Source organism: Chinchilla lanigera, unplaced genomic scaffold, assembly GCF_000276665.1.
Source record: "Chinchilla lanigera isolate Chin_1 unplaced genomic scaffold, ChiLan1.0 scaffold00113, whole genome shotgun sequence".
NCBI classification, from domain to species: domain Eukaryota; kingdom Metazoa; phylum Chordata; class Mammalia; order Rodentia; family Chinchillidae; genus Chinchilla; species Chinchilla lanigera.
The window spans coordinates 1,602,376-1,629,666 of record NW_004955514.1 but is presented as its reverse complement, the minus strand read 5'-3'; the positions used below and the strand labels follow the sequence as shown (position 1 = coordinate 1,629,666).

General features: G+C 46.6%; 1 protein-coding gene across 4 annotated transcripts in view; it reads right to left on the bottom strand.

The window, feature by feature from the left end:
- Positions 1–27,291, bottom strand: part of Fam193a (family with sequence similarity 193, member A) — an 83,411-nt gene that overhangs the window by 42,626 nt on the left and 13,494 nt on the right. For 3 of the 4 annotated variants that reach the window (XR_264493.2, XM_005408737.2, XM_013506798.1), the window contains exons 2-11: positions 18,868–19,028; positions 18,314–18,481; positions 15,486–15,720; positions 13,722–13,846; positions 9,427–9,574; positions 5,351–5,428; positions 3,965–4,077; positions 3,597–3,839; positions 1,119–1,272; positions 839–1,018 (exon numbers count right to left, since the gene is read on the bottom strand). Coding sequence is in view for 3 of the 4 variants with exons in the window: in XM_005408737.2 (XP_005408794.1) it covers positions 839–1,018; positions 1,119–1,272; positions 3,597–3,839; positions 3,965–4,077; positions 5,351–5,428; positions 9,427–9,574; positions 13,722–13,846; positions 15,486–15,720; positions 18,314–18,481; positions 18,868–19,028 (1,605 nt within the window). In the remaining variant the exon portion in view is untranslated. The remainder of the gene's footprint in view (positions 1–838; positions 1,019–1,118; positions 1,273–3,596; positions 3,840–3,964; positions 4,078–5,350; positions 5,429–9,426; positions 9,575–13,721; positions 13,847–15,485; positions 15,721–18,313; positions 18,482–18,867; positions 19,029–27,291) is intronic. The other variant, XM_013506797.1, reaches the window with a different exon arrangement.

Below are 27,291 nucleotides of genomic sequence, written 5' to 3'. Positions count from 1 at the left end.
AGTGCAAATCATACATCTGATAAAGGACCTTTCTCCAACATATAAAGAACTCTTATAACTTAATAACAAGATGGAAAGGGAAACAGTCCTTTACTGTATGAAAAGACATTTAACTATAAAAGTAAAATATAAAAAAACCCCGTAAGGGCTGTTTTTCATGTATTAGATTGTAAAACTATGTCGCCACTCTCTGGGGACATAGGGGAGGCCACCACGGCCCCTCGTCCCATGTGCAGTTCTGACGCAGTACTCATATGGCATCAATCCTAGGGGTGTGTCTACTCACGTACGTGCTCACTGTCAGATGCACAAGGTCACTCCGTAGTTTACATGGTCAAGAATGGGGGTGGGGACAACAGAAGTACCCCTCAACAGGGGCCTGAAAAGAAAATCAGAGCAAACAGCGGCATGTCCACGGGATGGAGCGCACAGCAGCCAGCAGAAAGGACGAGACCACGCTCTGCGTATGTCACCTTTCAGCATGCACTGTTGAAGGAAAATGAGGTGTGGGCAGCAGCCTGTGCAGTGTCACACACAGCCTTGGTCGTAAGAGGGGCTGGGTCTGCACATAACAAACGAATGAAACCGGCCACCCACTGGGGCTAGGACCAGAGCTCTGCACATACTGGACAGGATGATAGCAAAGGGTATAGGGGCAGGATTTCTCTCTGTTTGCCTTTTAATGACTCCTACAGTATCTGATCCACATATTTATATTACCATACACTTAATACAAACCATATATTTGTATTACCTATTCGAACAAATTTAATGAATTAATTTTAAATTATGTAACTTTCATTTGTCAGAACAGAAAATGTGAAATCTGAAGCCCTACCTGCTGAGCAGGGTAAGACGGGGGTGGAGTGTCTACTTTACTCTCCTCTGTCACGGGGCTCCCATTTCCTAGGGCCCCATCTTCTTTTGGTGCTCCTGGGGGCTCCCCCCCACTCTCGCCATCTGCTTCTTCATCATCAGCTTCGGAAGAACTACTACTGGTACTGCTAACCTGAGGAGACTTTAAAGACAGGCTTTTGTGACTTATACTTTTCAAAGCAGAACAATAGAAAAATTAAACCATGCCCTCTGTTGCTGCTACCAAGAAGCCACACCCATACCTCATCTTTCAAGGCCAGGTTTTCCCCACCACCATTCAGTTCGCTGTGGATTCCATTCATGCTGGCCACCACCTCAGTGTCATCGTAGTTACTCAATGGGTAAATGTCAGCAAACTTGGCTGACAACGGTGCAACATCTTCATCATCACTACAACTGAGACAAGCAGAGACAGTTACCCTGAGGCCCTCAGGTGAGGAGTACAGCAAAGACCGAACCCCGTACAGAGCCAGATACCTCCACAAAGCATGACCTCCATTCCAGGGGCATGCAAGGATCAGCCACACCACTACCAACTATGAGCCCTCCCCACAAGGGCTCCCAGAGAGTAATGCTGGGCCTGCTGGAAGAATATGAAGACTTCCAGAAGTAGTAGTGAGGAAACGAAACATTTAATCAGGCTAACTGATACCACATTTTCATTTGAGCTGAAATGGTCTGGTGTAAAACTACTCTTTCTGCTACTCCCAAGAAGACATCATGTTTTACTAAAAGTTAAAGGGTACCGACGGCAATCTCAGGTCTTCAGTGTTTGCTTTCATCACCACCAAGCTCTCAGATCTAGCCGAACAAATCTTTAAACACATTTATGTAATAAAAATTTTTTTTTAACAACTCTACAAGTTCAGCTCTGGTCAAGTCAGTTATGACCTTAATTATCAGCTTTAGCAAGACATCTAAGCAATGGGCAAGTGCTAGAAAAAGTGTAAACAAATTTCATGGCTTAAGTTTACAGAACCTTAAACATGACTTCATGGTAGGTGGGAAGAGCTGTCACAGAGTTCACAGTTCCAGGCATAACCCTACGTGACCGCTCCGGTTCTGTAATATGCCTGAGTCTGTCCTCAGCCTCAGCACACAGTGGCTCCCAGACGGCAGAACCCTGAAGAAGTGGCAACCTTTCCTCTTAGTAAAGAATGTCATGATTACCAGACTCAGATGTGCTTTCCACCTTTAAGACAACAGTCAACCTGCTACGCTGTATGATGAGCTAGAGTTCACCAAAGGAGGTACACACAACCCCCAGCAGTGAGCGCGCTCAGGCTGCTCCAGGAAACGTGCACACCCCTCCTGCAGTGCCTTTATCACCGTGGTTTACTGGGGTTCTAAAGTGAAGTCACTGACTCAGCCAATGGCAGCAAGTGACAGGGAGGATTCTCTAACCCCAACACCTGTAAGATCAGGAGAGCAAGGCTATACAGTGACTGACATCATACCGTCTGTTTTCACCAATTCAGATATGACACCAAGACAGACACTATGAGTCTAGGGCCACACTGGAGATTTGAAAGTTAGAGTGGTGACTATTTGTAAGGCAGTAATCACAAGCTGCAGGAGGCCCCGAGGCTCCAAGGCCCAGAGGAAAGGCACCCGTGGCCAGGGCTCCTGCACTGACTGTGCCCAGAGCCCACAAGCAACACCAGCCGCTGTGTAATGATGAGGGGTTTTACTATTTCTAGGTATTTAATTTCCATATTGCTTCTGTAAGAAGCCAGGAAATAGCTGCAAACCCTCAGTACTCTTTCTTATCTCCTAGACAGGCAGGGTTCCTAAGATTACAAAACAGCTGGGGATCTTCCAATGAAGAGTCATGGAATATACACCAGCTCTCTAGAAACATTCTGGATTTGAGGCTGGGGTATAATTCAAGTGAAAGAACCTAGCACGCGTAAGGCCCTGGCTTCAATCCCAAGTACCACAGGGGGGAAAAAAAAGAAGAATTCTTTTGGATTTCAGAACAGGTCCAAAGTGAAAACTGAAGGACTGAAGGACAACATAGGAGTCAGACAAGAAACTGTGATGGAGGGGACGAGCACAAGGGCAGAGCGGAGGAGCCTGAGCAGCAAGTACTCGGCAGCCAGGGTAGCGATGCCTCCACCAGGCCCCTGTGCCAGACTCACTACAGGGCGCACGGAGCTGACTCCACCCTCCCTCAAGTCAGCATGTGCAGCTGCCACAAAGGACAAGATCACAACTCAGAAGAAAGGGGGACCAGCCACCGACAACGTGAAGTGATGGGAGCGGCACAGCCACCTTGCTCACACGAGACGCACTCCTGATAATGTGGGAACACAGAAGACAGAAACTCTGTTGCTTGCTAAAGTGATCATCTGAGTTCTTAGCAAGCCATGGCACAAGCATGAACGCTGAGCAGACAATGAGGCGATGACCACGGGCTGGCCACCCTCCAGGAGAGAGCGGAGATGGGGCCAGGACCGGGGAGACACTTCCCTGCATACCAACGTGTTTGTTCTGCACTGGCATTTGTTAATTTATTGTCTTTTTTTCAGGTAATAAAATAGTGTTCAAGTTTGAGTTTACTGACTGCATGTTTTCAAAATTGCTTAAAACAATGAGTCTTTTTTTTTCTTTCAGGAAAAGCACTATAATGATGCTCATACCTCTGTAGACATTACTGTCTGTATTTCTCATTATCAGATACTCAGATTCTCAAGCTTTATTATAAAGTCACAACTTACAAAGTTGGTGCAGAGCCACTGTCTGTGAGGATGAGTCTGGGATGCTGCTGAATTGTGATGGGAGAGCTGGAACCTGACCCTGAGCTTGCGGATGATACGCTAGGAGGGCGCATCTCAGAGAGATAGTCGGGAGCAGAATCCACTTGGAGTGGTAGCTGGTGAATGTGGATGTCATCAGTGACGGGGGGGTCCATGATACCACAAGTGAGGATGTGTGAGAGGCTGCAGTCATCGCAAGCACATCTGATCGGGAATTAAGGACAGTTACCAAGAGAGCCAATACAGAAGGTCACCATGTTCTCTGAGGCCGGTTCCAGACCTCCACCTAGTCAGAGGGTGTAGGTGCTGCTCCCGCCAGCCCAGCTCACCTTCTCCTGTAGTTGCAGTTGGGGCAGTCGGGCATGCTCAGGCGGGACGACAACATGTGCCTCATGGTGTCTGTGAAGTTATTCTCACCAGTAACCGCTTTCTTGTTAGTTAACTAGAGAAAATCATCAAACAACAGCTCGATTTCATAAGACACTTCCCCTCTTTCACAGACCACATTTTTTAGCAATTATGGTAATGTCTATGGTACTCATTTAGAAGCCAAGGGGCACACAGCTTTGTGAGGCAGACAAGACCAGGAAAATAGAAGCAGCAGACCTGGAGCCCACAGAGAGGGCCGAACCACACAAGGGCCAAACCAGGAACCTCTCAAATGCTTTCGTCTCCAGCAAGCATGCTGTCCTGGGCCCTGACAGCAGACACCAGGAAGGAAAGGCCAGGGCAGACAGCCAGCTTTTACCCTGAGTCTTAGGTGTCAGGCACAGAGCTGCAGGAATGGAGACCAATGTCAGGAGAAGGCTGGACTTTGAAGGTGCCAGGAAATAGCACCCAAACATCCAAGCAACTATGAGGCATCTGCACTTTACGGAGAAGGAACCCTGGACCAACTGTGACAATGGGATAGGTGGCAGCTGGAAGGGCCACCTGACAAGACAGGGCACATGCAGAACTGGGGAGGAGAGCACGATGCCACTGACATTTACAGGCAGGTCAAGGAAAAGGATCACAAAGTAGACTGAGAAAAATGATCCAGGAAGCAAGAAGAGCCAGAGTAGCATGTGGAGGAGAGATCAGGAGTTAAGCTAAGAGGCCGGGCATACAGCTCAGTGGCGCAGCATCTGACTGGCAAGCACAAGGTCCTGAGTTTGATTCCTGGTACCAAAAAATAAAAAAAGCTAAAAGCCCCAAGGCCAACCATAGCAGTTACTAGCAAGCTCTGCCAAAGCTGCGCTAGCAGAGGTACAGGGCAAGCCTGTCTGTAGGAGGCACCGCTGGGGGGAGGAAATGGGGCAGACCTGCTCTGTCAGCAGCCAGCTAAAGCCCACACCTGAGCTGTCAGGGAAGCTAGGCTGAAGTCCTGGTCTGTGACTTTAGGAATGTACTTAACTTCATACCGTACCCCTCCCTGTGTGCAAGCTAGAGACAGCAGCACGTGCCTCACGGAGGAGTAACTCAGAACAACGCTGTTAACAGAATGCCTAGGGGTGAACATGCACTCGCCTTGACGAGTATGTGGAAGATAGGAAACAGGTACGGAGAGTCAGTTCTCCTGGAGGTTAAAGCCACTGTCCTTCACAGTGCTGTAACATGGCGGAGGTCCCAGGGTGGTCCTCCCACAGTGTCCTGTGCCAGCATGCAAAGGCACCGCTGCTTTGGACACAGGGAGTTCAGTCTCTTGTAACTGCCTTTCCTGTGGACAAACTTACCTGTTCCTCAATGAATCGCCTTTGCTTAAAAATCTCCCAGTCTTCTGTTAATACGCGTTGCTTGCTTTTCATTGTCATCTAGATACAGGATGTAAAAAACAAACCAAGAAACCCTCTTTAATACCAACAGTAACTATATAGAATATTTTCAAGGAAAGACTTTTTTTTTTAAAGTACTATGTAATTTTTTTTTCTTCCAGTACCGAGATTCGAACTCACGATCTCGTGCTTGCCAGGCAGGCGCTGTATCGCTGAGCTAAATCCCCAGCCCTGGAAAGACTTTTTTTAATGACAAAAATAATATATAGAAGAAACACCATCTATAAACAAAGTAGATACAATATTACAAATGCATGCCCAGGCATTCCATTTCAGCCTTTTAATCGAACCACTCAAAATCACAAGCACTTCTTTACACAGAAACAGCCTCTAGGGGTCCCCCTGCTGAAGAAAGCAGGGCATTCGCTGTGGCCAGCAGAGAAGTGCTCTCTCTCTGGACAGAGCAGAAAAGCCTCTGTCCAGAGTGAGCACCAGGGAACAGGCCAGATGCACCAAGGAGACATCCGGTCCAGCATCCATTCACATGCTCTTCCCCAGCCCTGGACCTACGAGCTCACGACTGTCCAGAGGATGTACACAACTTTCCTATGCAAAAATCAATGTGTAAAGCTCAATGTACTTCAAGAAGTAGAAGGAAATGTGAAACAGACTAATAAACATAACACAGGTTGAAAGACAGTAGCTGTATCTTCCTTGTTCTTGCTCCCTGCAAACATGATCAGACATTGAAGTTTCAAAGGAATGGCAGGCTCTAGCTCACCCTTTTTGGAATAGAATATTTAAACTATTTCAGAGAACTGAAGAGGTTGAAGACAGGGTGGGGGAAAGGGGAAAAAAAAAAAAGATCTATCGTGTATAGGAACAAATTCCCTATGATGAATGTGATCATTATGTATACTTAAAACATACCAATAAACTTAATAAAAAAAAAAAATTGAAAAAACAATCTCTTAATTCATTCTATGAAGCTTCCATGATCTCCACATAAAACAGGTAAAACACAAAGACTAAAACTCAGCTCAATCATACCTTAGAAAAAAACACAGAAGTCCTAAATGAAATATCAGCAAATTAAGAGTGGATTAAAGAACAGTATATCATGTGCTTATAAGGTTTAATTCCAAGAATGCCAACAATATTTCTAACACTTAATGTCTTGTGTCGTAAAGAAATAAAAGATAAATCATACAATCAATTTAACATCTATGCCAGGCGTGGTGGCGCACGCACTTGGGAGGCTGAGGCAGAAGGATTGTTGAGAGTTCGAGACCACCCTGAGCTACAAAGTGTGCTCAAGGCCAGCCTAAACTGCATAATGAGACCCCGTCTCAAAAAGGAAAAAATAAACAAACACAATTTGACACCTATCTCTGCTTCTTCTTTTAAAATAACCTAGAAATCACAGTAAGCTTTTTTTTTACTTGCTAAAAAAGTCTGAATTCAAAAGGCTAAATGGTGAACATCAAACTTTCAGGGGAAATGTGTAAGGCTCCTGGTGCTGGGCCTGGACTTTTTAAGCAAAACTGTACTCTTTTCCCAAGAGAAAATATGTACATTGCTATTGGCTACTTTCACATACCCCGATTTTCAGCAGCACAGCAGCAGTAACAATGCATACTGAGTTCCTAAGTGAAGCTAAACACAGGCAACAAGAGGTTGCTACTCCCAAAGGAGTCTTGAGTCTTAGCAAGGAGGAAATTCCCTTCTTCCTAAGGGTTGACATGGGGGCACCTTCTTGTTTAGTTAGTAAGAAAGAATTTCTAAAACCAGAATTCTATCTACTATGGCCACCCCATTTTTGGTAAGTCTAAACCCCACAGCTCCTCCTGACTGGAACTCCAGCCCTGTGGGTTGAGGGGCACAGACGTGCTAACACCACTATGTTCCCTAGAGCCCCTCCAGCTCCTCAGCTTCTTTCCACATGCACTTGAGCCCTTGTGACAAGCTTCAGTCAGGAAGAGACTGAGCTCAGTGCTGTGGTCTGGTCCTGAACATCCTGCAGAGGTCAAGTGGAAAGGCTGTAGCCAGCCCATGGTGCTCTCAGGAGGCGGTGGGGCCTCGTGGAGGAAGCTAGGTCATTTTGAGGTAAAAGGTCCCCTCAAGGGGGAGACTGGAACCTGGCTCTTTCCTCTCTCCCTGATTACCAGCCACCATGAATTGAACGGACCTCCTGTACCCTGCATTCAGGCCACGATGTACTGTGTCACCACAGGTCCAAAACATCAGCCAAGGGAACGTGGACCAAAAGCTCTGAAACCAGAATAAAAAAAGTGATTTCTTCTTTTGTGATCTGAGGTATTTCGTCACAGCAACAGAATGCTGACTCACACACATAGTCTCCTACACTTCTGTCCTTCACAGGGTACCCATGGCTCAACACTGTAAAACACAACCTCTCACTGCCTGTCCCTGACCCTGACAGTCCTAATAAACCACCTTGCTCAGCTGTGACGCACAGCCAGCTTGCTGTGCTACAATCCACTGCACAGGAACCATTTACAGCAATCCTGCTTTTCTTCAAAGTAACACCAAAAACAGGTACCAGGGATTGTAAAACACGAAGACTCATGCAAAATTAAGTATCTAATGTGACTCGTGAGCCCCGGGGAGGGGAGAAGCTTCCGTAGGGATTTCAGGGCAGCTGCAGAACTGCAGCCTAGGGTTAGGGTCCACTGCCATGGACCAAAAGCCAGGCTGCCCCACACTGCCATGGCCACACACTCACTGGGGCAGATGCTGAGCTGACACCCCAGCCTTGGCCTCCCCTCCCCTTCCAGCTTCTTGTCTCTGCCGGAACAGCAAACTCCAATCCAACAGCAGTCTCTCGACAGCAGGCTGCTCAGGAAGGCGGCGGAAGGGAGAGCAGCTCTCACGCCTTCTCTGCTGCTGCCTCTATGTGCCAGGGCTGCCAGCAATCTGGACGGTCAGGGCCTGTGGCTGAGGCTCAAGGGAGGCTGAGGATGGAAGCTCCACCACCATCACACAGGCAAGCCACGGGCAGCTGCACGCTGCCCGACCTGACCCAGCATCCGCAAACTGCATTCAGCAGAGCAGCTTGGGAACATCCGCTTTCATAGTAGCCTGAGCCAAGAAAGCCGCTGACACTGGCAAGCTGGAGAATAGGTCTCCAGTTACACAACCAGACAAAAGATCATTCAGGGACACACCCACTCTGAATTAAACACAACCAACCCATACTCCTGCAAACCTACCAGCAGCCAAGGGCAGCAGAAAGAGAGGCCACTGCCTAACAGCAGGACACACAAGAAACACCAGGTCCTGGGGGCCACCTGCCCTACGACAAGCTTGGCAGCACTGATTCCCTAATGGGACAGGTGGAACTCTCAACTTGAGAAGGTTAAAAGCAGCACAACAGAGAATACAGGCAGAATTTGCCAAGTTCTACACCGAAGACTGTGTGCAGCCACAGTGCCGATACAGCAGTGAGACCACCGACCTATGAATACAAAGCATAGTCTGAGGCTCTCAACTCAGTGACCAGGCTACACTCCCCTCCTCCTAAAGCTCAGTGTTCAGACATGGATGCCCGTGTCAAGGGATGCCAGAGATCCAGGATCTCATGACACACAGGCCAGCACAGCTCTGTTTCCACCACCAAGTCTCAAAAGCACGACAGAGTTCTGGGTTTCTCCTTTCCTGCCACTCACAGGCCTGCCTTGCCCACCTGCCAGAGGCTCTCAAAGAAAGAGGCAGGGCAGGAAAGAAGTCCCTCCTCAACAGAGCCTCTGGCCACCAGCCCTTGGAGCTGTATGTACATCTGTGGTCCCTCAGAGACTGCCCAAGACAGACAGAATGGACTCTGAACAGGGATCCCGGAACTACACAGCCTGGCAGCTTGCCAGCGTCCCTAAATGAGAACAGCGTTTGTGATAGTACGTATGATCTGGCAAGGTGAACCCACCAACTGCAGTCACCATGCAACAGCAAGGCCCAGCCAGGAAGGCTGACTGTGCTGCGACTGGTTTCCAGAGCCTTGGCACATGCACAGCACCCACCTGCTCATCTACATAGGCGTCAATCCGCTTCTGGCACTCTAGCCATTCCTCGGCGACCCTGTGCAGCTCCTCCTCAGAGCGCTGGTATCTCTGCAGCAAGGTGCTGTACGTGTCCTCATTGCAGGTGTCGTGCGTAGTGGTTCCCAGCCTAGGAGGAGGAAGGCCCTGAGCCATATGCTCCCAGCCAGATGGGAGTGGTTTCTTCCTGTGGCTACTGTCTAGCTGTGTCAGTGCACCTGTTCCATGACCTACAGGATGCTGCTCTGTACCATAGCAGGGCTGCTGCAAGGGACTGAAGCTATGTGTGCAAGCACTCCCCAGAAAACCTCACATAAAAGAAAGGTGATGCCCGAAACATGATGCCCAGGAAAACCAATCAGCAGGGAACAACACTGTTGTTTAAGGCCTTGTGATACAGGTTACTACACGCAGGGTGTATGCTATCCTTTCCTAATAAAAACACAATGACCCAGAGAAGACATGTAATGAGAAACAAAAAGTTGGGACATGGTTTTCAAATAAAATAAAACAGAAAATGCTGACTCAACTGCAGAGATACAGTTATACTGTATTAAGATAGTAAAATGGGAAATGAGAAAACAAATAGGAAACCGAAGACACACACAGGTGGACATGAGAAAAAAATGCAGGTTTCTAAAAGAGAAAAAAACAGAACAAGGGGCAGCTTGGAAGAGAGGAGAAGGTGGGACCAGGGTGACGAGGGAATGTGGGAGCGCAAGAGGTGTGAGGGGTCACAGATTACATTAAAAAATGTATTTGCTCGCCAGGAATGGTGGTGCTGAGTGCTGTAATCCCAGCACTCAGGAGGCTGAAGCAGGAAGATTACCATGAGTTCAAGGCCCGTCTGAGCTACACAGTGAGTCCAAGGCCAGCCTGATTTACACAGTGAAACCCTGTCTCCAAAAGACCAAAAAAAAATTTCATTTCCTCAATATCTATATACATCAATATGTCAAGCAAAATGAAGACATCTCGCCGGGCATGGTGGTGCACACCTGTAATCCCAGCACTCGGGAGGCTGAGGCAAGAGAATCTTTGTGAGTTTGACGCCAGCCTGGGTTACAAAGTGAGCTCAAGGCAAGCCTGAACTGCATAGTGAGACCCTGTCTCAAAAAGACAAAAAGCAGGGCTGGGGATTTAGCTCAGCAGCACAGGTGCTGCCCCGCAAGCACAAGGTCGTGAGTTTGATCCCTGGTACCAGAAAAAAAAAACAAAAAAATTTTAAAAAATTTAAAAAAAAAAAAGAAAGACAAAAACAAAACAAAACAAAACAAAATGAAGGGGCTGGGGATTTAGCTCAGCGGCAAAAGCGCCTGCCTGGCAAGCGCAAGGTCGTGAGTTCGGTTCCCGGTACCGGAGAAAAACAAAAAAAAAACAAAATGAAGACATCTTGACTTACTCAGAATCAAAGACACATATTAAGATTACATGCAGGTTAGAAATTAGGACTGTTTACATTAAAAACCCACAGCAGAGCAATAAAAACATCATGGGACATTTAGATGAAGGGACACAAGGTAACGAGGTACTCCCTACAAATGTTACACTGTACCTACTCCTTCCCATATACACACACAACACATACACACATTCACATGTGTAGTTCTGAAATGGAAACTTGCCCATGTTACGTAACATACAACTCTGCCCTGCTTAAAACTGTGTGTGGACATATGGGAAAAATGTGTATGAAGCACTTTTAGTACCTCTTTCTCTCTGATTTTTGATGTTTTATTTGAAATAAAATGGACAGGACAAAACTAACATGCACAGTGCCCAGGGCCACTCCCAACACCCAGGCTGCCCTCCTGTTCTGGTTTGGATATGCAGTGTCCCTAAAGGTGCACTGTTGGGGCTGTGGGGAATGACTGGATCCCGTGGGATTGGGCCACATCAATGGATTAGCCACCATGGGGTCATGACTTAATGGGGCACTGGAGATGAGGAGAGTGCTAGGAGGTGGGGCCCATGGGGAGGAAACAGGTCACTGGGGCTTGTCTTCAAAGGACAGGCCTCAGCCCGGCCCCTTCCCCAATTAGCTTCCCAGCACCATGAGGTGAGTGGCTTTACTTTGCCATGCACCCAACCAAGCTGGATGGCGCCATCCCAGGCCCCAGGCCAAAAGCCATCGATGAAACCTCTGAAACCATGAGCCAGAATAAATCTCCCCTCTTTGTAAGTGGATTTTCTGTGTTCTGTCACAACGATAGGAAACTACCACATCTTCTACATGCTTTCTGCCTCTCAGTTAACGAAACTTCAGGGCATGGCTCCAGTGACACCTCATGTCTGCCTCTGCACCCAAGCTTGCGAGCACAGTGCGTGTCTTGCCTTGCTGCAGCCATGACATCGGGCTTTCTCCTGACTCCTGCTGCCACTGACTTGCTCTTCCCATAACTGATTCCCACTCCTCCTTTAAATGCCACTTCTGCGTAATCCAAGCCAGGCCGCTCCCCACAAGTCACCCCATCAAAATCCAGTGCACCATTCCTCTGACTTACAGAACATGGATCACATCAAGCCACAGAGGACAGAGCAGACAGGGGCCTGGAGATTCCTGGTGGCGCACTGTGCCTCCTGCATGTGCACACTCAGGGAGGAGCCAGGCTGCTGCACCTCTGCAGGACAAGCAGCCCAGGCTCCTAACCATATTATCAAAAGGGGTGGTGGTGGCTGAGCATGGGTGTGTGGTAGAGGTACTGCAGATGAAAGCCTCTCAAAAGACAGAGGAAAAGGAGGAGCAGACAGGAGTTACTACTGTTAGATGCCTACAGAAATTGTAGAGATGACTGTATGTAATGCTACTAGATTATATACTTAATATGACGAAAATGGCAAATTTTATGTTACATGTATTTCAACATAATTTGTAAAATTTAAGCTGAGTACAGCAGCACACTATTGCAAATCTGGGTACTTGGGAAGCTGAAGCAGGAACATCTGTCCCTGTTCCTCATCCGACCCTGGGCTGGAAAGCAATGCTGCAGCGTGAACCCCAGAAGAACAGTCAAGACCCAAAGACACTGCTCTGTGAAGTCTAACCATTACTGACACTGAGAAACAGTCGAATGTGCAAAAACACAGAACTCTGCCCTGCCTTCATGTTTCTGCCAGCCTCCCAAAGTGGATGACAGCCAAACCAGACCCCTGCAGGGGTGACACGAACCCCAGCTAGGAGGAAAGTCAGCTCTTCATTTCAATCCATGACTTCCAACCCTCTTGTGAGCCCTCGGCCTTGGCCAGAGTCACTCATGCTGCATGGACCTGCATGAGAACTGCATGCTCTCACACAGTGGACACGGCACGAAAGGGAAAGGGCACCGAGAAGCACCAGAAGGGGAAGGTGCAAAGCTGCCCTGTGTCGCTCTTGCCCAAGCCCTCACCTAACCTCTTCGCTGCCAACCCCTCTCACCAGCCTGCTCTGAAGCTACTCCTCTAGAGATGAGAGTGTAAAGGGGGCACGATGAGGATCCCCTCCAATAGATTCGTGACTCTATAAAACAACAACTGGGTCAATACATGGATTTCAGAAGGGAAAAAAACACAACTAGTGGTAAGTCAAAGAGATTAATAATCACCACTAGATAATGATAATGTATTACTTACTTGCCACTCTGTTTCAGTATGGCTAAATGGAGACCGCTGTCAAGCTATGTCTGTCTATAAGGAAATGGACACATCTGTGAGCTTAGTGGGGTCTCACTCTACTGAGTGAAATCAGAGGAAGGAGGGCAGCCTGCCCCAGCACAGGTCTACCCCAGGCCACCCCCAGCAAATGCCCACGAGTGAGCTCTGCACGTGCACACCTGCCTTGGTGAAAGGACAGAATCCAGCCTCCCACCATGAGGACACGCCACAGGGGAAGACAAATGAGGTTTAACGGAGAACTGGGGTGTGCAGGCAATATTTAAAAGAAACTAAAGCAGGTTTCAGCATCCCTGGCACCCCCGATCTGTGCCCATCTCCCCTATTCTCCCTGCCTACCTGGCCAAGCACAAGTCCTGTAGAGTTGCAGTGCTCCATTTACCACGGCTTTCCTTTTTATGAGGAATGTGCACTATCCAGTCTTAGCAACATTTATACTATTTTAGTATTTCTAAGTTTTTATTATGTGATTCTTCAGACGTTGAGTTTTCTCCCCACTATCTTTTCCCCTAGGCCCTGGTGTTTTTCCTGCAAGAACTGTCACACTCAGTGGTCTTCAGCTGCACACACCCTGGCCCACAAAGATGGGTTGTCATGATGCAGAACGCACATGGGCTGAGACCAAATACCTGATCTGTGACACCAGTGCTGGCAAGTTGCTCTGGAGAAGGGGCTCCGAAAAGACCAGATTTTCAAACAGGTGCTTATTATGCAGTTCCCATGTCACCTGGAACTTTTTCAAGTGCTCATTTTCCTAGTTTAAAAAAAAATAAACAAAATGTAGTGAATTGATGGTGACAGAACATTTCCCAGGAGGATTCCCTCCACTCGCTGCAGCCCTCTACACAGGCCTAGAACATTCTGTTTTGAGAGGTCCCAAGGCACTCACTGAATCTGAACTCTGACATGGAGTAGCCTGGGTCTCCACCTCATCTGCCACTTACATAAACCCACACAAACGAGGAAAGCAGGTGCACACAGGTGAAGGAACAGAAAGAAATAATATATTTGACTGTGATTTCTTACAACTAAGCTTTCAAGATGTAATGAAAATCCTACATTTCAAACAACTTTGATGCATACAAATCTTCTGCTAGCAAGAGACAGTACTGTTCTCATCTGTCTTGAGCAGTCTTCCATCTGATAGATGCAAACAGTTTCTCCACTAGTGTGACTCTGGCAAGGGAACGTTCATTTCCCTAACAAATGCACACAAAGTCATGGGCACCATCTGATGACCTGGGGCAGGCTTTGGAAGCACCAGCACTCCAGATGCCTCTGCAGTGGATTCCTAGCAGGACTTGCAGCCACCACCCCTGGCCTGAGTTTCATTTTCCTCCTGCGCTCTCCCTAGTGGGCACGAGACTCCTCAGTATTCTCCATGTTTCTCTTAAGATGGCCCCTTCTTACTGGGGCTACATCCTACAGAGCTCCACCAATTCTCTTCTCAGCTTCCTACTCCATTAACCTGCTAGAATTTTTTTAAACAAGTTACACATTTTTATTTCTAGGTTTTTGTGGCGGGGGTGTGGTGGTCAGAGACTAAACTCAGAACTTTTAACTGAGGAACATCCATAGCCAGTTTCTTAATTTGAGACAGGGTCGGAACTTGGGAATCTTTCTGCCTCAGCCTCCTGGATAACTAGGAATATAGGTGCATATCAGCATACCTGGCTAATTTTTTCTAGGACCCCTGTAGTGACTGCCAAGTGGCAAGTAAGGCAATTTTTCTGGAGAAGCCCATCAACTTTAGAATCACATGAAGATCATTATACTTAAAATCTTGGGAACCAATGGTTACTCTATCTGTTTCACAATGTTAGTTTAAAGCAGGCGTAGTGGCACACACCTCTAAGCCCAGTTGTACATGGGAGGCAGAGGCAGAAGGATCACAAGTTTGTGGCCAGTCTGGGCAACTCTGTGAGATTATCTCTAAACTGTAAAGGGCTGGAGCTGGGAGTGGTAGCACACACCTGTAATCTCAGCCTCCTGGGATGCTGAGGCAAGAGGATCACAAGTTCAAGCTCAGCCTGGGAAATACAGTGAAACTCTGTCTCAAAGGAAGAACTTGGGCTAGGGATATAGCTCAGTGGTATACAGCAATAGCCTAGCATGAATTTAATCCCTAGAACTAAAAATAATAGTCTGATGACTACAAAGCATTTAAAACTAGAGTCCACTGAAGTACCACTTATCAAATCAAAGTCATGGTGGAAACACCACACTCCAGGTAAGTTGCTTTCTGGTGGCAAAGTCCTGAGAATTACCCTTAGTTGACCCTGCAGAGGGCCTGTACCAGTGCACAGCGGGCATGACACTCCCTCCGGCCACACACTGCTGCTCGCTAGTTTGCCTTCCCCACACCAGGCAGGAAAGAGGTGGCTGTCTCTTACCAGAGTGCCGAGGAACGTGCTGATGGAGCGCGCTGCCTGGCAGAGGGCCCCATACTCCTCGAGCAGGAGGGAGATGAAGTGGTGAGCCTGTGGCGGACCCTGCAAGCCAGACGGGGCCTTGGCCTTTGCTGCTGACGACAGCTGTCGGAGCAAGCGGACCTTCATCTCTAGCACATACTCCCGGGCCTGCTGCTCCAACCGCTGGTACAGCTGGTAGGGGTCTCTCTCACAGAGCCTGCAGAGAGACAGTCACCACTCAGCTATAGACTGTTCACCTAGGGCCTACGGCCGGACAACTCTGACATCAGTGATCATCTCTTCTGAAGTCTTTCCGCAGACATCCACTTGGCAACCACAGCAGTTATCTTCTTCGCGCTGACCTGGCAGAGGCACCAGGTCACTCACTCCCTTGGCAGATGACGAAGCCAGGCACGGACAGCACAGTCAAAATGGACAGTCCATTTACACGTGTGTATTCACTCAGCCAGCCCACATGGAGACTTGGCTTCCTGCCACTGCCCAAACACAGACACCCAAACCCACCCAGGCTGGGGAGGGCTCTGAGCTCACACAATCAGCAGGCAGCGGACTGTCCCAGTACACCTCCAAGTGGGCCCCAGCTGCGTGTGCCACAGGGACTCTTAACTTGCAGCCCGCTTGCTGTAGCCTCCCAAAGTGCTGGGATTACAGACCACCACGCCCAGAGAGGCCAATCCTTTCTGAAAGGTCGTTACACATTTAATAGGTACAGTCTTTTCTAGCAATTCGGTATAGGATACAAATGGGCTTGTGCTATTTTTATGATTAGAGGACATGTCAGACACAACTTCCCCTATTTTTAAATTATCCCAACTAAAGAATAATAAAAATGTATAAAATACAATTAGTTGAAGGGAAAAATACAAATGCCCACCACTAACCACAATGGCAATGAACACTGCCATGAACTTCTTTCCACATGTGGAGGGGATCCACTTTTTAAGACTAGTCCTGTTGGGTGGCAGTGGCACACCCTGTAATCCTAGCACCCGGGAAGCTGAGGCAAGAGAATCGCCTTGAGTTCAAGGCCAGCCTGCCCTACATAGTGAGACCCTTTCACAAAATAAAATAAAACAAAACAAAACAAAACCACGTCCTGCACCCTTCAGCTATTACTGTGCATGGATGCTACCACTTCTTTTCACTGTGCACCTCCAAAATGCCTCTAGATGGAAGCCCTGGACCATGGATGCAACAGCCAGGTGTCTACAGTTACGCACTACCAGGAACCAGTGAACTCTGCCTCTTAGCATCTTCTATAGTACATTCTACCAAAAGAACTTGCAGGGTCACCCATTCCACTTTAAAATTAGCATGCTACTAGGTAGTCAAAAAACAAGAGTCAAGTAAAATCGTGCAATGGAATATGGGAAGTCTTATATAAAATGTGGTTAGGAAAATAGTTGGCAGGCATGGTGGCACATGCCAGTAATCCCAGCTACTCTTTAGGAGACTGAGCCAGAAGGACCTATGGCTGCTATAGTTCAAATAGATATCTTAATTGCTGTAGCATGACCATCATTTTTTAAAGTTACTAATATAAGAAAGCATCCCTGAAACAGAATGTGTTTCATCTGTTTTAAAGGAAAGACATAGAGGACTCAAACAACCTAGGAATAATCAACTCACAAGTAGACTGGACATCTCCTTAGATCTCTTAGCAAGGCTAAGATTACATGCATTTTATTTCTTTGTCCATTTCAGTATTTTACAAATTTAAGAAAATAACCACGTGGTACTTGGGTAAACACTTTCTTAGAACCTACATAAGGGGAATGAAAATGCTAAACATGCCGCAGCAATTCGTTCACTTGCTTGTTCAGCGAACACACAGCAAACACTGGCACTAACCATGTACAGGATGCTACTCCAACAGACCCAACATGTGGCATTAATATTCTGCTAAGTCATGGGTTTGATGTGAGGGTTACATAGTTTTTCCTAGCATTCACTACAAAATCTACCTTCCAGAAAAGGCACATACCACCCAGAACTGTCTCACACAATACCAGTGGCTCATGGTGACACACTGATTTCAAGGTAACATAACCCACTACCTATCACCTTGCTGCTTCCAGAACAAAAACCACTGTGATAGCAAATTTAAGTTCAAAAGCCTGCAAAGTGTGCATTCAAAACATGAGACAGAAAGAAATCAAAATGAGAATGGACCCATGAAATGCTCATCCAGGTCAAATTTGTTACTTTTATTTGGAACACTGAAAATCAGAAAACAACGGTACACTCAAACACTAAGGAAGAACAGAGGTGGTGCCCACCTCACCTTCTGTAAGTTCCTGGACACAAGGTACCTGCTGAAGAACAGATGGGGGTTGAGAGCCACTCCTGTGTGAGAGGCAGCCCCACAGGCTTCAGCTGCCCTGCACCCATATGTTGTGGGCCCCTGACCAGGTACCAGCCTCACAGCACTCAGGAAAGGGCAGTACTCAGCCTTCCTCCCAGAGCTGAAAAACCCAAGGGTGCCTATGAAGGTACTTAGCACTGCCTTTGGCATAGCTAGGACTCGGGCAAGCAGGTAGGTATTACCATCAGTCTTAGCACGAAGACATGATAGTCATCTCATGTCATTAGAACTGGAAGACTGCAGCTCTAACCAGAAGGCTCCCTCTGGGCAACTGTTTGCTAAGCTCTGACCCACCCAGAGCTGAGTCTGCCCAGCCAAGCGCCACTCAGGGCTGCAGCCAAAGCCCACCCACAAGCAGAGGTTCCAGGAGTAGTAGGAAAGGGCAGGATTCAGACAGAGCCAGGCCACAGAGGGGAGTGTGTACCTATCCACGAGCTCCTTCACGCCCTCCTTGTCGGGCACCAAGGACTGGTCTTGGTCATCTGCCAGTGGGGTTCCCGCCTGGCGGTATATGCAGCGGACCATGTAGCGTACTTCAGACCAGTAGTTCTGCAGCTGCTGAGGTTCCCGGTCTGTCTCCGCTGAAACTTCTCTGCGACACAGCAAAGGCGAGTTACGCTTGGCCGGCCAGCTGACCTCCGCCCCCCGCAGGGCCTGTGCCTTTCTTTGCCCTTTCTGGTGTCCCCTGGCAGGGTGGAGCTCGTTGCCTGCCTCACCACCCTCTCTCTGTCACTGATGCTCCTCTCAGAGTCTCATCACTATGCTGACCATCCTAGTGTTAGTCCCTGAAGGACAGAAGTCCTAGTGTTACTCTACTTATGTGGTCTTCCTGGTAATGGCCAGGCCACTGTCTCCCTCTCAGGAGTGGCTCAAAAGTTTGTTGTTGTTTAAAAAGAGCCCAGTTTCCTATTCCAGCCCAACATGTTCTGGGACATCCCCATGGCCCAGCTTGCTTGGCACGGTCCATATGGCACATACCTGCGCTCACTGCAGGCCTCACATGAGCAGGGGGCATCCGAGGGTGCGGGGCTCAGCCCTGTGGAGGGCAGCGTCTGTGCACCCAGAGGCAACCTCCCAGTGCTGCTGGTATCAGGCTGGGTGCCCCCAAGTGGCGAGTGAAGAAGGAAATCTTGGCCCTGCTTTTAAAAACAGAATGTAACAGACCAGTTAAACCCAAATGTTCATCGCATCAATTTTGTATTAACTGTTCAGAAAATGCTTTTTAGAAAAAAATTAAAACTTAAGACACTGAAAATAAAATAATTGGCACCATACTCTGAGTAACTAATTTAAAGATAACAATATGCAATGTATTAAGCATTGTTATCCTCCTACTGTTTTGAAATTTTGGTTTTTTTTCTCTTTAAAATAAAAACATTTATTTAGAACCAGTGCGTTTTTTAAACCTTCCCATGGTTTACAACATAATCACAGGATGACGTTCAATGTATTTCTTTTGTTCTTTAATCGGCACATGTGACAACCATTCCAGTAGCCACCTCTGGAAGGTGAAGCACACATATCTGCAGGTGGCAGAGTGAAAGCCTGCAGCCACTCTGAGCCCAGGTTCCAGCAGCTGAGGGTAACACCTCTTTGTTCTGGGGGCCCAACAATCCACGCTCCTCACTGTGACTGGAGAAAGCCATGTGGGAAAAACTCCTTGGACAAGGATGCATGGAAGCAGCAGAGTCAGCCAGTGATGCTGCCCACACCCCAGGACAGAAAGGGTGTGCAAGCACTGCTGCAGAGAACAGACACAACCCAGGCCACCCACCTGCCTCCTCCCAGTCACGCAGAGAGCCCGGCCCTGGTCCCCAAGTGACGGGGCCTGAGAACGACGAGTTACGTAGAGCTGGGTGCTGGGGAATATACCCCTCCCGGGGGCAGCCAGCTCTGACCCCACCCCTGACAGCTGACAGCATGAGAAGTGCAGCCATGGGACAAGCTTCCAAAGGGACCTCACTTGTGTCCACAGGACTGCATGATCTCCCCCGCTTCCCGCCTGGGCTGTGCACACGTTACCTGCAGCACCACCCCGTCTACTGCGGAAACCCAGCCCAGGACCTCTCACAGCCGACTGGCATGCACACTGACTTGACACTTGAGGCCTCTGGGGCAGTAGGGCTGAAAGCTACCCAGCAGACAGCACATGGGAGGCCAGGAGCTGTGCTGCGGTGGAACAGCCCACCCGGAATGGGCCAGGAGGGGCCAGCTACACACCAGGACCACAGTGGCCTCCACTTGCTGCTATAACCTGCTCGGCTTTGGGACTCTGTCACAGCAGCCCAGACACAGCCTTTGCAGGTAAGGTCAACAATGTGCGACCACCATAGGCCCCAGTCAGCCCAACAGAACCACAGACAGGGCAGCAACTCCTCCTTTCCAGAGCCCTTCTCCACACCCCAGAGCACCCTGCATCCTGGCAATTTGAGACATTACTTCCTACACCTCAAGAAGGTGTTCGAATAGCTGTGACAGTCAAGTTTTTATGCGGACTGGACTTGAACACCTGAAAATGAGACAATTCCAACACCAAGTGACTGAAAGGCTGTGGGGTCAGCTCCTCCAGCCCTCCCAATGTCCCCTTCTAGCCCAGCACCTCTCTTCTGGCAAACACTCGGCCTCTTGTGGAGCCCTATTCCCACGCCACCCACTTGCGACCCACTCCCAAGCAGTCAGAGTGAGCTCATCAGGCTCCTGTGCATGAAATCTGCCCTCCTCACACAATTTCTAACTAAACCCTGCGCTTCCCATCGAGTCTCCAAGGCTGACTGGAGCACAGCGTTGTGTTTATATCCCTGCCATTTGCTCCCCTTGCCCAGAGCACTCATCCACTCATCTCTGGACAGTTTCTGACACACGGGAAGAAGGAGAGCTCCAGCAGTGATGCCTGAGCAGAAACAGCCCCCACTCAGGGAGGATGGTGGAGTCAGTTACCGATTTTCTTTTCCTCTTGACCCCACACCCATGACGACCATACTCTATGATGAAGGGACATGTTTCTCCTCTGCTGGCGGGAGGCAGAGAGCACTAGAAGGACACTGAGGAATTGGGTCTGCCCAGCTCCAGCCACTGAGGGCCTCTGTCCTCCCAGTAGGGACTGGGCAGCATGGACTCGCCATCGAGCAGCCAGCACCTAACCTGGCCTGCAGCAATCCAGGGGCCCTGGGGTCCTGATCACACCCTCTGCATAGCTTGCAGCCACGCCAAAGGGACTGTGTTCTTTAGCATTCCCTTCACAGATCTGGGGGGCTGAGCCCTGTCACAAGTTACAGTTTCATTAGGTTAAGATGAGCCAGACTGGGACACGGTGGCACACAAGTGTAATTCCAGCTCCTGGAGAGGCCAAGATAGGAGTATCCCAAGTGAGAGGGCAGCCTGGGCAGTTTAGTGAGATAAATAAAACTGAATTTTTATAAAAGGGCTGGAGGGCCGGGGATTTAGCTCAGCGGCAAAAGTGCCTGCCTGGCAAGCGCAAGGTCCTGAGTTTGATTCCCGGTACCAAAATAAAATAAATAAATAAAAATAAAAGGGTTGGAGATGTAGCTCAGTAGTAGAGTGCTTGCCTAGAATGTGTGAGTGTGAGGCCCTGGGTTTGAGCCCCAGGACCTCAAAAAAAAAAAAAAAAAAAAAAGTCCCAGTTTAATTGCAGGTGTGATGCACCTATCTGCTGGCCAAACTCTGCTTGACAAAGCAACCAACCACCTTAAGCTCTTCTAGCACAAAATGCTATCTGAAATCCTGCTTCTTCTTGCTTTCCGGCTTTTAAATCTGTCTTCAACACTGCAACACAAGTCCCATGCAGGCAGGAAATTCTTCCTCTGCTCACCACGTACACCAGTACCTACAATGACGGCTCACACACACGGCACTCCGAAGAGCAGCCAAGAACTGCGAAAGTGACGTTTCCCAGTGACAAGAGATGGAGGCAAGTCTTAGAATTAGGCACAGGATAACAGTGGCACTTGACAGCACTCATCTTATACAAATCATATTGCACACATCCTTTGTCCAAGTCAGACAAAATTTAAAATACAGATCTAGCATTCACCATAAAATTCACAATGTCCAGCATCTAATAACAAAACCCAAAATATAAATTATGACCTGAAACATGGGAGAAAAGTCAATCAACAGAAGCAGAACCCAAAGTACAGAGAAGACACAATCAGCAGTCAAGCATCTAAAACCTGGCAATTAAAAATACACTCCATATGTTCAAGAAAATATTTTTAAAAAGTAAGCATGACAAGGAAAGAAATGAGATGTGAAAAAGAAGAAAATGGAAATGGAAAACAATGTATTATTTTTTAAAAATAAATAAATAAAGGGCAAGCCAGGCGTGGTGGCGCACACCTGTAATCCCAGCACTTGGGAGGCTGAGACAAGAGGATTACCATGAGTTCAAAGCCAGCCTGGGCTACACAGTGAGTTCAAGGCCACCGTGAGCTGCACAGTGAGACCGTCTTAAAAAAAAAAAAAAAAAAAAAAAGCAGATGAGAGCAAAGTATTGATAAGCCTGAAGACAGAAAATAAAAATAAAAATAATTCAAAATGAAGCACAGAGAGAAATTAAAAAGTGAACAAAGCTTGTGACACAAAAATCAAGATATATGCCGTATAGGTTATGGACTCCCAGAACTAAAAGAGGGGGCTAAATAAAGAAATGAAATTTCTACAAATTTGATGATACTAAATTTACACATCCAATAACTCCAATGAATCTCAAGCACAGTGAATGAAAACCACACCACAGCATGGCACACAGTCAGCTGCTGGAAGCCAGTGATAAAGCACAATCTCAGAAGCAGGGGAAGAGACATCTTCACCACAGGAGCAAAAGTAAGGGTGGAAGCATGTTTCCAATCAAGAAGGAGGGACATGGCCAACAAGCTGGAATCTCAGAAAGAAACTCTTTCTAAAATGAAGGCAACAACACAGTGTGCAGACAAAGATGCTCCCATGCACTGCAATGTTAAGACAGCTGAGTCAGACAGAAACCACCACCAGGTGAAAGTGTGGCTCTGCACAAAGGAACAAAGACCACCATACAGGACAAAGACGTGGGTCAAAGGCTATACTAATAAAGCCTTTTGAAAAGACAATTAGCACATCAGAGAAACAACCAACCAAGTGAAGAGACAACCTACAGGATGGGAGGAACTCCTTGGCACCTATTTTTCTGACAGAGGATTAATATCTACAATATATAAAGAACTCAAAAACCTTAACATCAAAAAATCAAGAGCCCAATCAATAAATGGCCAAGTGAACTGAAGTACAAATGTCCAGTAAGTGTACAAAAACATGTTAAACATACTCAACAATTAGGGAAATGCAAATCAAAATTACACTGAGACTCCATCCTGCCACCCATCAGAATGGCTAGCGACAAAGACACAAAAAACAATAAATGCCGGTGAGGAATGGCAAGGGGAGGGGCACGACGACGACACAGGCTTCTACACAGTTTATGGGATTGTATAAGTCAGCACAACCTATGGAAATCAGTTAGGAGGTTCCCCAAAAACTAGAAGTAGAGCTACCATTTGATCCAGCTATACCACTCCTTGATATATACCCAAAACAAAGTCAGCATACTGTAGGGACCTGCATACCCATGTTTAGTGTAGGACAATAAACCATTGCCATAGTACAGAGCCAGCCTAGGTGCCCATCAGCAGATGAATGGATAAAGAAAATGTGGTACACATACACAATGCAGTATTATTCAGCCATAAGAAGGAACGAAAATTCTGTCACTTGCAAGAAAATGCATGCATCTAGAGAGCATCGTGTTGAGCAAGATGAGCCCGACTCAGACAGATATCATACAGTCTCCCTAATGTATGGCGTCCAAGAAAGCTGACAAGTAGAAGGAGACTACTGAGCTTATTAATCAAGGCCAGCCTGAACTATACAGTGAGACCCTGTCTCTAAAAACCAAAACCTTAAAAAAAGACAACAGAAAACAAGAAATTTACAGACTAACACTCTTCATAAATACAGACATAATAATCCTTAACAAACATCAGCAAATCCAATCCAGTAATTTATAAATTTTAAAAAAAAAAAAGGATAATAGGGGCTGGAGATTTAGCTCAGTGGAACAGCGCCTGCCTGGAAAGCGTGAGGTCCTGAGTTCAATTCCCAGTACCCTAAAAAAAAGGATAATATATCAGGACAACTATGGGTTATCTGAGGAATGTAAAGTTTGTTCAACATTTCAAAAATTGCCATAATTTACTGTGTTGATGAAAACAACTCTGTGATTATCTCAAGAGATGTACAATGAAAATTTGGCAAAATTCAGTATGATAACTTAGCAAACTAAAATAGAAGTAAACTTCAATCTAACCCTCAAAACCCTGCAGCTCCCATGGTGCACAGTGGTAAAAGACTAAAAGCTTCTACAGTCAGCAACCAGAGGACACTCACTCACACCAGTCCCGGTCACCCTCACACGAGAGCCCCACACAACGGGACAAAACAAGACAAATACGTCCCTGAAAGGAAGAGACACATTACCTACAGACAACATGACCATCTAACTTCACAAGAAAATCCTAATGAGTCTATCAAAAGAGTACTAGAAAAAATGAATTTTTAAAGTGTGCAAGGTCAATAAAAACACTTCATTTCTATATCCTAGCAATAAACAACTGGATACAAAACTTTTTACAAGCACATTTAAAATAGCAAAAAAAATTAAATAATTTTGAAAAATTTAATACTATAATGTATAGGTAAGGTTTAGAAATTAAGACTATAAAATGATGCTGAGAATAAACTTAGAAAAAAAAGAGAATAAACTTAGATGATTTTAATAAATGAAGAGTCATACTCTGTTATGTTTATGGACTAAAATACTCAATAGTGTTAAGATGTCAATTCTCTCCCAAATTAACCTTTACATTTAGCACAATATCAATTCAAATCCCATCAGCGTTTCTGTAAAAACTGACAAACTGATTCTAAACTTTACATGGAAAGGCAAAAAGGATCTAGAATATTTAAAACACTTCTGAAAAAGAACAAAGTTGTAGAACATCCATGGCTTATTGTAAAAACCTTCATGAATCAGGAAGTATGGTAGGCCAGGCATGGTGGCGCACGCCTGTAATCCTAGCACTCGGGAGGCTGAGACAGGAGGATCGTTGTGAGTTTGAGACCAGGCTGGGCTACAAAATGAGCTCAAGGCCAACTTGAACTGCATAACGAGACCCAGACTCAAAGAAAAGCACAAAAAAGCCAGAAAAATCCAAAACAACAACAACAACAAAAAAGGAAGTATGGCAGTAGCAGAGGACAGGTATATATAGAAAGTGGAATTCCAAGTCCAGAAACAGCCACACACATGAATTACCTGTTACACAGCTGCCAAAGGCATTCAACAAGGTAAAACTGTCTTTCCAAGAAGCGGCTCTGGAACAACTGGGTATCCACATGGCCCTGCCCCTCACTCTACAACAGATACAAAGCTTCACTCGGGGGCTGGGGATTTAGCTCAGCGGCAAAGCGCCTGCCTGGCAAGCGCAAGGTCATGAGTCCGGTTCCCGGTACCGGAGAAAAACCAAAAACCAAAAAAAAAAAAAAGAACAAAAAAATCAAACAAAGCTTCACTCAAGTAACAGGTCATAGACCTGAAAGTATAAGCTAAAACTGTTGTAAACAAAGGGAAAAAAAGCCTATCACTGTAAGTATAAAAGGCTTTTAAAATAGAACACAAAAAGCACAAATCATTTAAAGGTCAATTAAGTTGGAATGATTCAACATTAAAACCATTACTCTTCAAAACAAAGTGTTGGTGGAACACTAGTACACATCTATAAATCCCAGCTCTGGGGGTGCTGAGGCAAAAAGATCGTGAGACTGAGGTCAGTCTGGGCTACATAGTGAGACCCTGTCTCAGAAAAGCAAGAGACAGTGTTATAGGTTGGGAAGTGCAGCTCAACAGTGGAGCACTTGGATGTCATGCGTGATTCCCTGGGTTCCACCCCCAGCAACACACACACACACACACACACACACACACACACACACACAGCAGTGTTACAGAATGAAAAAAGTAAGCTAGAACAACCATGGTGAATTCCTACCATCCTGTCTAGTGAAAATTGTATTATCTCTAATTTTTATCTAATAATTACTTTCTTATTCTCTTTAATGGTTTGAACAATCTTCCATTCTCACATCTGGTAATCTGAGCAACGTAGCTGAAGATAACAATATGTAATATAACAACCACTGTTAATTCCCATCATTTTATTTTGAAACCGTGTATCAATTTTAATGTGCTTGCTTTGTTTTGTTTGTGTTTATGATGTTGGTATGCTGCTACTGCTTTTTTTTTCTTTTACCACTCTCTTTAAAATAAAAAAAGGGCAACTATACACTAGAAGAAAATATTTGTGAAACATATTTGATAGATGGTTTGCAGGATATATAAAAGACCTCTCAATAATAATAATAATAATAGTAAGATGATGAATCTCATTAAAAATAGGCAGATTTAAACAGCCATTTTCCCAAACAGATACAAATGGAAAGAACATAAAAAGATGGTCAACAACAGTCACTTAAAAAGGCAAATTAGAATCATGGTGAGATAACTATAAACCACAAGAATGGCTATAATTAAGCACTTGGCATCAACTGGAACTCTCATACATGGCTGCAAAATAGTATAAGCCCTTTGGAAAGCAGGATAGCAGTTTGTTAGCAAGTTAGTCATACCCTTAACACTGCAGTATGTAACTGAGTGTGCTGGGGCACGCCTGCAACCCCAGCATGTGGGAGGCTGAGGCAGGAGAATCATGAGTTAGAGGCCTGCTGGGATGGGAACCACAGCAAAGCCTAGCTCCAAAGTGTACAATGTAGGTGCTGCTCTCTTATCTCTTTTCATTACCGCTGCCTGCCCCCCATCCCCACCCAACCCCAGGCTGGAGATGGAACCCAGGGCCTTAACCATGCTGAGAAAGCACTCTGCCACTAGACCTCTGAGCTGTATGTCCAGCCCCGGGAGTCACACTTTAATGACAGATGAGTACAGACACAACTGCTAATGTTCACAATCAAATTAGAGACTTTAAACAGTCAGCCTGAAAAGAGAAATTCTAAAAATTGATTTTCAAGTAGCCTTCCTTGGGGCAGGACACACGTGTGCTATACAGGCTCTTGAAAGACAAAAAAAAAAAAAATGGGGGCTGGGGATTTAGCTCAGCGGCAAAAGCGCCTGCCTGGCATGCGCAAGGTCGTGAGTTCGGTTCCCGGTACCGGAGAAAAACCAAAAAAAAAAAAAAAAAAAAAGAAAGAAAGACAAAAAAATAATTCTTTTTTTTTGGGGGGGGGGCGTTGGGGGACAGGGTCTCACTCTGCAGACCAGGCTGGTCTTGAACTCAG